The sequence below is a fragment of the Pristiophorus japonicus genome, chromosome 20 (genome assembly GCF_044704955.1).
Source record: "Pristiophorus japonicus isolate sPriJap1 chromosome 20, sPriJap1.hap1, whole genome shotgun sequence".
In the NCBI taxonomy this organism is placed as follows: domain Eukaryota; kingdom Metazoa; phylum Chordata; class Chondrichthyes; family Pristiophoridae; genus Pristiophorus; species Pristiophorus japonicus.
Window position 1 is genome coordinate 17,161,218 of NC_091996.1, and position 12,879 is coordinate 17,174,096.

The 12,879-nt window shown below is 44.7% G+C and overlaps 1 protein-coding gene across 1 annotated transcript in view; it reads left to right on the forward strand.

The window, feature by feature from the left end:
- cdk9 (cyclin-dependent kinase 9 (CDC2-related kinase)) overlaps positions 1–5,591 on the forward strand; it is a 20,570-nt gene extending 14,979 nt beyond the window's left edge. Inside the window, exons 6-7 of the mRNA XM_070863809.1 lie at positions 1,500–1,648; positions 2,947–5,591. Coding sequence (XP_070719910.1) covers positions 1,500–1,648; positions 2,947–3,312 — 515 coding nt within the window. The 3' untranslated portion in view covers positions 3,313–5,591. The remainder of the gene's footprint in view (positions 1–1,499; positions 1,649–2,946) is intronic.
- Positions 5,592–12,879: the final 7,288 nt, after the last annotated feature.

A 12,879-nucleotide genomic window follows, 5' to 3' on the forward strand; every position in this document is an offset into this window, starting at 1 on the left:
CTCCTTCTCTCTTCCCCCCCCTCTTCCTTCTCTCTTCCCCCCTCCTTCTCTCTTCCCCCCCCCCTCCCTTCTCTCTTCCCCCCCCTCCTTCTCTTCTCCCCCCCCTCCTTCTCTCTTCCCCCCCTCCTTCTCTCTTCCCCCCCTCCTTCTCTCTTCCCCCCCTCCTTTCTCTCTTCCCCCCCCTCCTTCTCTCTTCCCCCCCTCCTTCTCTCTTCCCCCCCTCCTCTCTCTTCCCCCCCCCTCCTTCTCTCTTCCCCCCCCCCCCTCCTTTTTTTTCTTTCTCTGACTCGCTTTCTCTCTTGCTCGCTCTCTCCCTAACTTCTGCATAACATTTTCTCTGCTCACTTTGTCATGGATTGCGTAGCTGGATTTACAATAATGAATACCACATGATGTAGTATTAAGTCACACAGACTGGATGGAACTGAGATGTTTCTTTTACATCCCAGCCCCACCCTGATCTGTGCTCGCTTAACCAGTCTAAGCTAGGTGGAGGAATATTTGGCTTCAGTGTCCCCAGTCACAGGAAGGGAAAAATGAGCCAGAGAACCAGCTTATCTAATAATGCCTGTGGGAAGTGCACGTGTCTGTATGTTGGAGGGGGCCAAATTGGGCTGAGCTGTGATATCCGTGCGGTCGATTCGTCCGCTGACATTCATTGTGCAGGCTTGCATGTAAAGAATGCCCCCTGGGTGAGGAATGAGAGGGCCACCTGTCCCCTTGGGTAGTAGCTCCTCACCTAGAGTGGAGGTAGAAAACTGGGGAGTGCAGTAGTCCTGCAAGTCACACTCTGCTTCTTCATTTGAAATAAATTTAGTATATTGTATTCACTGTGCACGATGTGGTCTCATCTACATTGGGGAGACCAAACGCAGATTGGGTGACCGCTTTGCAGAACACCTTCGTTCAGTCTGTAAGCGTGACCCCGAGCTTCTGGTCGCCTGTCACTTTAATTCACCGCTCCACACCCACTCTGACCTCTCCGTCCTCGGCCTCCTACACTGTTCCAATGAAGCTCAACGCAAGCTCAAGGAATGGCACCTCCTCTTTCGTTTAGGCATTTTACAGCCTTCTAGACTCGACATTGAGTTCAACAATTTCAGACCATACTCTCTGCCCATATTTATTTCCCCTTCATTTTTTATTTACAACCCCCACCACTCCCACAAACACATTTATCCCCTCTTTCCCATGGCAGCTAGTGATGATTCTGCCATTCACCCCCCCCCTCCCCATTGTTCTTTTCTCCCCTCCCCCTTTCCCTGCCCCTCCACCTCCTTAAGAATCTGTTACATCTCGAACTTTTCCAGCTCTGACAGCGGGTCATAGACCTGAAACATTAACTGTGTTTCTCTCCACAGATGCTGCCTGACCTGTTGAGATTTCCAGCATTTTGTTTTTATTTCAGATTTCAGCATCCGCAGTATTTTGCTCTTCATTAGAAATGTTATTTATTTACCTTTCTTCCCCGTTTCCCCCCCCCCCCCCCCCAATCACAGGTGAGCGAGATTATGGACCACCCATAGATCTGTGGGGAGCTGGGTGCATCATGGCCGAGATGTGGACTCGGAGTCCAATAATGCAGGGCAACACAGAGCAGCATCAGTTAACACTGATCAGTCAGCTCTGTGGCTCCATCACAGCGGAGGTAAGGCCAGTTAGCTCTGTTCTGACAAGCGAAAAGTGGTGCTTAACTGTTCTATGAATAGTGATGGTTAAGTTCCATAGTAAATTCTCAGATGTGATACATCTGTAAATCTATTGAGTGACCTATAGTCGATGCTGTGGACCGTTGCTTCTGACTGTCACAACAATTTACATTTAGAAAATTTACATTTGCCGCCTTTAATGTAGAAAAATTGACCCGCGGCTGCAGAGACATTACGAAGGGTGAGGAGGGTCACAGTCACCGAGGCTGTCATTTGTGACTTTGATTGGAGCCGTTTCAGTGGTGTGGCAGGGATGGAAACCAGATGGAGGGTTTCAAACATGAAGTTGCAGGAAAGATGGGCACAGATTTGGGAGGTGACAGCATGTTCAAGGACTTTGGGGAGGTTGGGGATGGGGTGATTGGCTGCAAGGACAGCGAGATCATGGGTGGGGTTTTTTTATTGAGTGGCTGAGGATGGCAGGGACAGTACCCGAGGAAAGGGTAGCGTTCGCTCGCAGGTCCAGGAAGGGACGTTGGGTGGTCAGCGGTTTAGTGAGAATAGATTCGAGACCAGGAGATGGGTCTAATGGACGTGAGCTCTGAGGATATGAGGAGAGAAACCAGTGAAAGATGTGAGTTTAGGGCTTGGGGAAGTTTGGCTTGGTGGGTAATAGCAGAGGCAGCTGAACTAGTGGTCTCGATTTTAGTGACAAAAAAGTCCATGAGCTCCTCGAACGAGTTTGAGGTGATGGTGATGAGGGCAGAGAGGGGGGTTTAAGGAGATTGTTGATGGTGGGGACAAGAGATGTTGGGGGGTTTCTTTGCATTCCAGGATGATCCTAGAATAGAGAGCAGTTTTGGCAGAGGAGAAAGTAACATTTTGGGATACAGTGCGAGTAATTTGAGACATGCCATGTGGTAAGTGTAGCGACAATGTGATGATCAATCATGGAAAATAACTTGCCTTGTATATTAAATCAAACAGTTTCAACATTTTCTGTGTTTAATTTCAAATACCAACATTTCCTAGTTGAATGTGTTATCCGAAGCCCTTGGTTTATGTTCATTATGCCTAGTTCCATATTTATGGAACGTGGTTTTCTGGGATTTTTATTGGTGGTTTGGGGATCACATTCTATGATTCTACCCATTTCTCTGCAAAAATGGCAAACCCATGGCCATGATTCTATCCTATGCAGCATTCTACACAGTCTCTTATAAGATGTGGCTGATAAAGGTATTGGCAAAAGCAAACCGTGTATTTTAGTGAAGATTAAACCTGTGCTTGCTTTCAGGTTTGGCCTAATGTTGAAAAGTATGAACTCTACCAAAAGCTGGACTTGCCCAAAGGTCAGAAGCGAAAGGTCAAAGACCGGCTGAAGGCCTATGTGAAGGACCCTTACGCACTGGACCTCATTGACAAGCTGCTTGTCCTCGACCCTACCCAGAGGATTGACAGCGACGATGCACTTAATCACGATTTCTTCTGGACTGATCCCATGCCTTCTGACCTCAAAAACATGCTGTCGACGCACAACCAGTCGATGTTCGAATACTTGGCCCCTCCCAGGAGGCGCGGTAGTCACATGCCTCAGCAATCAGCCAATCAGAACAAGAATCCCGCTGCCGCCAACCAGACAGAGTTTGACCGAGTGTTCTGAATGTGTTTAAAGAAGGGTTGCCAGGGACAGGTTATTTATTTATATGGATGGTGCCATATTTGAGGTCTTATGATTGAAAAATATTGAAGCGTTTACATATTAATTGTGCCTATTACTGATCGGGTGTTGATACTTGGGCAGAACCAAAAACTGACTGAGGCTCCAGAAGTGACATTCTGAGGTTCTGTTGCAGAGCATTAAATTAATTTCTCTTTTTCCCAGTGATGCTGTAATGTTGAGCATAAGTTTAGAATTGTTCTGGAGTTCTTTGTCCAATCATTGGCTGATTGTTGAATTATCTTTGCGTTAGCGCCTGGGATAATATGGGTGCATGGGCATACAGTGGCGTGTTGGGGTACGGGTCTGTATCGTGATTTCCTCCATGCAATGAGTTGCTCATCTGTTGAGACCTGACACTGCCCCACAGAGGAGGAGGGATAAATTGAGCACATTACCCGAATGGGTGGTTTGTAGAGCGACGCTGGCAGTCGCTAGTCTCTCGTACCAGCTGTGAGATAAGCAGATCTTGGGGCGGTGGGGGGGGGGGGAGGAGAACAAGTGATTTATATTTACATTTTTTTTTAATTTACTGAGGAATGGGCACTGCAATCTTTGGACGCTAAGACAGTTGCTTTTTAAATGTGTATATCTTTACGAGCAAGTGTTTGAAAACTGTTCATCTATATACATGTCTACCAATTTGGCCATGCATGGCTGTATTTCCCTGAAACCAAAAATATTGCCAGAAATTTGCTTCCCTTAAAGGCATTGATACTGTCAACAGGGTCATGCTGTACAATTGTAAAAGGGTTTTAAAAAAAAAAAAAATTAATAATGAAATGTGTTTCTTGCAGGTCAGTTGATACGTCAGACAGGTTCGTAGTATATGGCATTTTGTGATAAATTACATTTGTGATAGATTTCTGATTCGTGTTCTAATGTTGCCTTTTTACTGATAGTCCGTCCACCAGAGATAAGTCGGTTTGAGTACCTGCCTACAGCTGGATTGAGGTGAATTGAGTAGAATGAGTTTGTTCCTTCAAGCGGCATGCTTAATTTCAACCTGTATGTTTTGAGACGTGTGGTCCCTTCTCTTTCTCACCACCGCCCCCCCACCACCACCAACAGTGCAACCATGCATATCTTGTTTGGTGATAAGAACCATAAGAATCAGGAGCAGGAGTAGGCCATATGGTCCCTCGCCTGCGCCGCCATAAAATCATGGCTGATCTTTGACCTCAACACTTTCCTGCCCGTTCCCCATGTCCCTTGATTCCCCGAGAGTCCAAAAATCTATCTATCTCAGCCTTGAACATACTCAACAGCTTAGCATCCACATCCCTCTGGGGAAGCGAATTCCAAAGATTCACAATCCTTTGGGTAAAGAAATTCCTCCTCCTCCTCAGTCTCAAATGGCCAACCCTTTATCCTGAGCCTATGCCCCCTAGTTCTAGACTCTCCAGCCAAGGGAAACAAAACAGTTGGCATCTACCCTGTCAATCCCCCTCAGAATCTTATGTTTCAAGGATATCAGCTCTCATTCATCTAAACTCGAGTGTAGACTCGATCTCTCCTTATAGAACAACCCCCTCATCCCAGGATCAATCTAGTGAACCTTTGTTGCTCTGCCTCTAAGGCAAATATGTCCTTCCTCAGAAAAGGAGGCCAAAACTGTGCACAGGGTCATGTGATGAAAAGGATCTCCCTCTCGTTAAAGTGCACTAGTTGGCAGATTGTTCTTTGTAGTGTCTGGCCAGAAGTGTTGCATAGTCTAGACTGAAAAGGAGAGAATTCACCTCATTTATGTAATCACAAAACTGCTTTTGAATTGGTCCCCATTCTGCTGCACGGGGACTCGGAGACTGGTGATGTTGGTGGGCCTGTAATAAACGAGAACTTGAAGTTGCTCAAAAAATCCTTTTTTTGCAAGTTTATTAATTTGATCCAAACTTTTCTTAAATGTCAGGACATCACAAATTGCCCATTGGCAAAATAAAATAGTTTGTGGTTATCGTTGGTACTGCCAGCACTTTGCCTCTGGGTGTGCTTTACATTCCAGGGCTTGAATGTCAATTAAGGTTCGGCCTGTTGGAGGTTTAGGAAGTGCAGTTAATGTGCAGTTCTTCCGTACACATAATTTCAATGTAAAAATTCTGTTACATTGTGTAATGCAAGGTTAGAGTGTATGCAAAATGTTTAGCAGTTTGTAATAAAGCACATCAGTGTTGAATATGAATTCTACCTTGTTCCAGGTTTTTAAATAAACTAAAACAATCCTGCTTTTCTGCTCTGTTTGTATCCTACATGTTGCATGCCTGTTTTATTGTGGATGGCTTCACTGTTTTATTCAATGCTATGCTGCCCCCACTTATTTTGCATCTATTTTGGTGCTTTTTTAACAATCTATTGACTTTGTTTTCCTGTTCAAAACTCTCCCATCCCAGGATAGATTCTCTAAAGTACACATTGCTTTCTACCCAGTCGCAAGATTTACCCTGAATCCCCACAGTTTTGAGTTTAACTAATAGCCTATCGTGTTGTAAATCACTAAGAGGTCCTTGGGTCGTGAAAAGCGTTTATATAAATGCAGTTTCTTCTTTCATGAGTCAAATATCTCTAAGAAGTTGAGGTACAACATGTAGGGCTTTCCACAATCAATTATGACTCGCTTCCTCAAAAATGGTCAAGGAAATTGGTCTGATAGGATCTCCCAGCAGCCCCCCCACCCCCAACCCCCAAATCCATGTTGATTGCTTTCAGCTATACCACCCAAGTACGTCCACACATCTGACCAAAGATGCATACTTTTTGATCACATTCTAATTTTCTCCCTCCTCTCTTGAAAGTGCTCATTCTTGCCGGTGTATTTTTTTTAAGAATGTCTCTGTCCTCGGATATCCTGCCCAAGGCCCATTTATTCATGAGAGTCTCAACACCCATTTGGCTGGAGGACATCTCGATGAAATTCAATCCTGTCCTTGCCCAGTGTTCACATACTCTTCTTAGGCAGTCCCTCAGAGTCGAGGATGACTTGCTTCCACACTAAAAATGAGTTCTCAGGTGACTGAAGAGTCCAATGTGGGACCTACAGTCTCTGTCACAGGTGGGGCAGACGGTGGTTGAAGAGACGGGTGGGTGGGGTGTCTGGGTTGTCGTGCGCTCCTTCCGCTGTTTACACTTGGCTTCCGCATGCTGCCGGCGAAGAGACTCGAGGTGTTTGGCGCCTTCCCGGATATGTTTTCTCCACTTTGAGCGGTCTTCTCCACGCCTCATTGAATCAGGAACCTTGGCTGATTTCCTCCTAGCCCGGGGATGGGAAGACCCATTTTATAATTCCCTATTCTGGTTGAAATTGGATAACTTAATACCGACCAGAGATAAAACCGGGGTCCATCCTGGATTTCATGACTAATGGTTGTTCATTTACCAACACAAATTGGAAGAGCTCTAGCTGGTAAGTATATTGGATCATTCTTGTGTCATTTTCCACTTGTACAAATGTCCGAATTTGTTCAGGAGTGATTTGTTTCCCCATGAAACAGAATGCTATAATTCCCAGATACAGTCCTACTTTTGTCTAGCAGCCCCTCACAAATCTCTTCTGTTTGATTTAAGTGATGAAATGCCACATCAGGTTCTGTCTACATTGCACATCACTTTGACGGACGCTGTTCAGAGATACCTTTCCTGGTGGAATAACCTGTAGTGGAGCAATGATCATCCTTTAATAAGTTGTCATCACTCTTCAACACTGAAACACATGGGCTGAGGTACACAAACAACAACAACTTGTATTTATATAGCGCCTTTAACGTAGTGAAACGTCCCAAGGCGCTTCACAGGAGTATTATGCGATAAAAAATTGACGCAGAGCCGCATAAGCAGGTGACCAAAAGATTGGTCAAAGAGGTATGTTTTAAGGAGCGTCTTGAAGGAGGATAGAGGGACGGAGAGGTTTAGGCAGGGAGTTCCAGAGCTTGGGCCCTGGGTAACCGAAGGCACGGCAACCCATGGTTGAACGATTACAATCAGGGATGCTCAGGAGGGCAGTATTAGACGAGCGCAGACATTTCGGGGATGGGGTGGAGGATATTAGAGATAGGGAGGGGCGTGGCCATGGAGGGATTTGAAAATAAGGATGAGAATTTTGAAATTGAGGCGTTGCTTAACCGGAAGCCAATGTAGGTCAGCGAGCACGGGTAATGGGTGAGCGGGACTTGGTGTGAGTTAGGACATGGGCAGTCGAGTTTTGGATCACTTCTAGTTTACCTAAGGTAGAATGTGGGAGGCCAGCCAGGAGTGCGTTGGAATAGTCAAGCCTAGAGGTAATGAAGACATGGATGAGAGCTTAAACAACAGATGAGCTGAGGCAAGGGCGGAGACAGGCGATGTTAGAGGTAGAAATAGGCGATCTTAGTTATGTTGCAGATATGTGGTCGAAAGCTCATTTCAGGGTTGAATATGGCACCAAGGTTGTGAACAAAGAGTGATGCACCTCCTAAAGATGTGGAGCAAAGTACAGTAACATTTTGAAACAAAATTTAAATGCCTGGTTATGAGGGAGAGTAGAGAATGTATTTAGAAACAATTTTTATCTAAAGTTATTATCTTTTAGGTCAGTTAGTTTCTGATCTGAGGCGTGTTGAGTAAGAAGTTATCCAGTGAGTTTCAGTACCTCCCAGTAGGGAATAATTGGAGAGGACACTTTCCCACCTGACAGAGCCTTGGTTTAACATCTTATCTGAAAGATGGAGCCTCCGGCAGTGCAACACTCCCTCAGTATTGAATTGGAGTGTCAGACTAGATTATATGCTCAAGTCTCTGGACTGGGTCTTAAAACCACACGACATCGATAAGAATGTTGCCACTTGAGCCAAGGCTGCCCACTTGGACAAAAATTAAAATGCAATGCAGATGTGTGAAGGACTATACGTAGAAAGGAAAAATGGGCAACAGACATACTCCGTGAATGGTGTTGCAATAGTTACTTTGAAAGACCCAAGAATCTTAGTAGATTTGACATTAAGCATATCCACCCAATGCCAGCAACAAAACCAATAGAATCTTCATATAGCCAAAACAGTAGTGTGTGATAGGAAGACATGCTCAAACTGTATGGTGTTCTGGTCAGACCACACCTCGCGTAGGGTGCCCAGTTCTGGTTACGGAGACACGGGGATGACATTGGAGCGCTGGAGGTAGTGCAAAGAACCACCACGTGGCTGATCCCCAGTATTAGAGCTCTGAGTGATGAGCAAACATTGGAAAAACTTTTCAGGCATCTTGGAGGTAATCTTAGAGAGATTGAAAAGATAGTAAACCGTACGGATAAGTAAATATGCAAAGTTGCTTTAAACTAAATTGTATGAGTAGGGGAAAGAGGAGATAGGTTCACATTTTAGAGTGATGGCAGCAAGTTCTGAGTGATCAACATGTGAAACAGATCGCTGGATGGAGAGATGAAGGCAGAAACCCTGTTGGAATAGGGGCATCAGCAGAAAAGAAGGCCATCTTGGCCCATTGTGGCCGCGCCAGCCAACAGAGCGTTATCCAGCCTAATCCCACTTTCCAGCTCTTGATCCGTAGCCTTGGAGGTTACGGCACTTCAACTGCACATCCGAATACTTTTTAAATGTGGTGAGGGTTTCTCCCTTTCAGGCAGAGTTCCAGACCCCCACCACCCTCTGGGTGAAGACATTTCCCCTCAAATCCCCTCTAAACCTCCTACCAATTACTTCAAATCTATGCCCCCTGGTTGTTGACCCCTCTGCTAAGGGAAATAGGTCCTTCCTATCCACTCTATCCAGGCCCCTCATCATTTTATACAACTCAATAAGGTCTCCCCTCAGCCGCCTCTGTTCCAAAGTGAACAACCCCAGCCTATCCAATCTGTCCTCGTAGCTAATATTCTCCAGTCCAGGCAACATCCTCAAAAATCTCCTCTACCCTCTCTAGTGCATTTTCCTGTAATGTGATGACCTGAACTGCACGCAGTACTCGAGCTGTGGCCTAACTAGTGTTTTATATAGTTCAAGCATAATCTCCCTGCTCTTGTAGTCTCGGTTAATAAAGGCAAGTATTCCATATGTCTTAACCACCTTACCTACCTAGCCTGCTACCTTCAGGGAGCTGTGGACATGCACTCCGAGGTGTCTTTGTTCCTCTGCACTTCTTGGTGTCCTACCATTTAATGTGTATTCCCTTGCCTTGTTAGCCCTCCCCAAATGATTATCTCACACTTCTCTGGATTGAATTTCATTTGCCACTGTTCTGTCCACCTGACCAGTTCATTGATATCTTCCTGCTGTCTACAGCTTCTTCATTATGAACCACACAGCTATTTTTTGTATCATCTGCAAACTTCTTAATCATACCCCCAAATTCAAGTCTAAATCATTGATATATACCACAAAAAGCAAGGGACCTAGTACTGAGCCCTGCGGAACCCCACTGGAAACAGCCTTCTAGGCACAGAATCACCCATCAAACATCACCCTTTGCTTCCAGTAAAAGCCCATGGGATCCAAGGCAATGTGGCATGTTGGATCTAAAATCCAAGCTAATTTTAGATCCAACATGCCACATTGCCTTGGATCCCATGGGCTTTTACTTTCGTGACTATTCTGCCATGTGCGATCTTATTAAAAGCCTTGCTAAAATCTATATACACTACATCAAATGCACTGCCCTCATCGACCCTCCTTGTTACCTCCTCAAAAAATTTAAACATTAGACACGACCTTCCCTTAACAAATCCATGCTGACTGTCCTTGATTAATCCGTGTCTTTCTAGATGAAGATTTATCCTGTCCCTCAGAAATTTTTCCAATAATTTTTCCACCACTGAGGTTAGGCTGACTGGCCTGTAATTACTCAGTCTATCTCTCCCTTTTTAAACAAAGGTGCAACGTTAGCAGTCCTCTGGGATCACACCTGTAGCCAGAGAGGATTGCTAAATGATGGTCCGAGCCTCTGCTATTTCTTGTAACAACCTGGGATATATTTCATCTGGGCCTGGGGATTTATCCACTTTCAAAACTGCTAAACCCCTTAATACCTCCTCTCTCATTATGTTTATTTCATCAAATATTTACCACTCCTCCCTGATTGCAATGTCTGCATCGCCCCTCTCTTGTGAAAACAGACACCTCCACTTACAGATTACCTTTATGGTCTCCAATAGGCCCTACTCTTTCTTTAGCTTACTGAAGGACGAATTATTTTCTCCACATGAAAACAGCATTAAGGAGGGATTTAAAAATAAAATAAAACACTCAACCTTACAGCATTTTCTGACAAACTGTCACGGCACAGTGTTTGTTTTGGAGGAGATAAAAAGGAACGAGATTGCGATTCTATAGTGTCTTTAACAACCTCAGAACTTCCTAAAGCGCATTACAGCCAATGAAGTACTTTTGAAGTGTAGTCACTGTTGTAATGTAGGAAAGGCAGCAGCCAACTTGCGCACAGCAAACCCCCACAAACAACAATGTGATAATGACCAGAAAATCTTTTTTTTTGTTATGTTGAATTAGGGATAAATATTGCCCAGGATACCAGGGATAACTCCTCTGCTCTTCTTCAAAATAGTGCCATAGGATTTTATACGTCCACCTGAGAGGGCAGACGGGGCCTCGGTTTAATGTCTCATCCGATAGATGGCACCTCTGACAGTGCAGCACTCCCTCAGTACTGCACTGGAGTGTCAGCCTAGATTTATGTGTTCAAGTTCCTGGAGTGGGATTTGAATCCACAACATTCTGACCCAGAGGCGAGTGTGCTGGTCACTGAGCCACAGCTGACACTACAACATAATGACCAGATCATCTATTTTTTTTAGTGATGATTGTTGAGGGATAAATATTGGCCCCAGTACACCGTGGAGAACTCCCTGCTCTTCTAATGGCCATGGGGGTGGACGGAGCCATAGTTTAACATCAGATCCAAAAGACAAAATGTTACATAAGTAGTAGTTGCAACGAGAGCCGAGAAATGACCGTTGGGAACATTAGACTCTGAGTCCGTGCCTCCACGTTACATTTCCTGTGCCTGCTATTTTAACAGAGATGTTGAGCAGCTGACCTTGATCAAAAAATCAGATCCAGCAATGTCTCGTACACACACCATGAACTGCTGATATCGGCAAGACAAATGTCAGGCTAAAGGTCCACCTTGTAAAGGCTACTTTGAGACAATCAGCAGTCCTAATAGAAATGAGTGATTAATCCTCTCCCATTTTGTGCCATTTGCTCGCCCTCCCCAACACCATTGATCCATGACCATCAACGGCGCCAGCAATCTTCACCTCATTGAAATATATAACATTCTTAAGAGGAATTGACAGTGTAGATGCTGAAAGGTTGTTCCCACTGGCTGGGGTGCCTACAACTAGGGGTCACAATCTCAGGATAATGGGTCGGCCATTTAGGACTGAGATGAGGAGAAATTTCTTCACTCAGAGCGTTGTGAATCTGTGGAATTCTCTGCCCCAGAGGGCTGTGGATGCTGAAACGTTGAGTATATTCAAGACTGAGATCAATAGACTTTTGGACACTAAGGGCATGAAGGGATACAGGGATGGTGTGGGAACGTAGAGTTGAGGTAGAAAATCAGCCATGATCTTATTGATCGAAGGGCCGTATGGTCTATTCCTACTCCTAATTTTTATTTTCTTGCTACACACGTTTCAGCTAGTCAGACCCAATGGCAGCCATAAGGTCTGTGATTAGTCTTCAACAATCATTCCCTTAGCAAAATACTGCAATAACTTGGAATCCTCATCTCCTTCAACTACCTAGAGAAACATTTAATATTTGGAGATGGGGCAGGAATACAACAGAATGATATCAGAAGGACTTAAGTTATGTGGAAAATCTAGAGAAGTTGTGATTATTCTCCTTAGAGCGCAGAAGGTGAAGGGGGGATTTAATAGAGGTGCTCAAGATTATGAAGGGATTTGATAGAGATGAAGAGAAACTGTTTTCATTAGCAGGAGGGGTTGGTAACTAGAGGACACAGATTTAAGATAATTGGCAAAAGAATCGGGGATGGGTGGGGGGAAATGAGGAGAATTATTATGCTGCGAGTTATTATGGTCCCCATGCTCTGTCTAAAAGGGTGTTTTATTAAGGTGAGGCCCCTTTAACTGAATAGGTGAAACGATGATATCACAGTGTAAGTCTGACCATCACTGCCCATCACACTGAGATTAGACATCACAAAAGCTTTGTAACCTGGGGTAATTTGAGGAGAATTATTATGCTGCTTAAACAAGCAGTTTAAGCGAAGGACAGGGAGCTGCTCTGTCTGGGACTAACTGGCTGATCTGTTTAGGAGTGAATGTGGTCGGCTAGAACCTCTGAACCTTTGCTTTGTGAAGGGATCACAAACAAGGAAACAATCATCAACCAGCAGGTTGGACAGAAGGTCGTGAAATTTGAAAGTTTGCCTTAACCTGTTGATCTTGTATTATTAGTGAAAGTCGCAACGAGCAACATGACCAGTTTAACAGATACAGTAACATTGGTGCACGGTCGGGTGGAATAGTTCATTGTTATTGGCAGATCA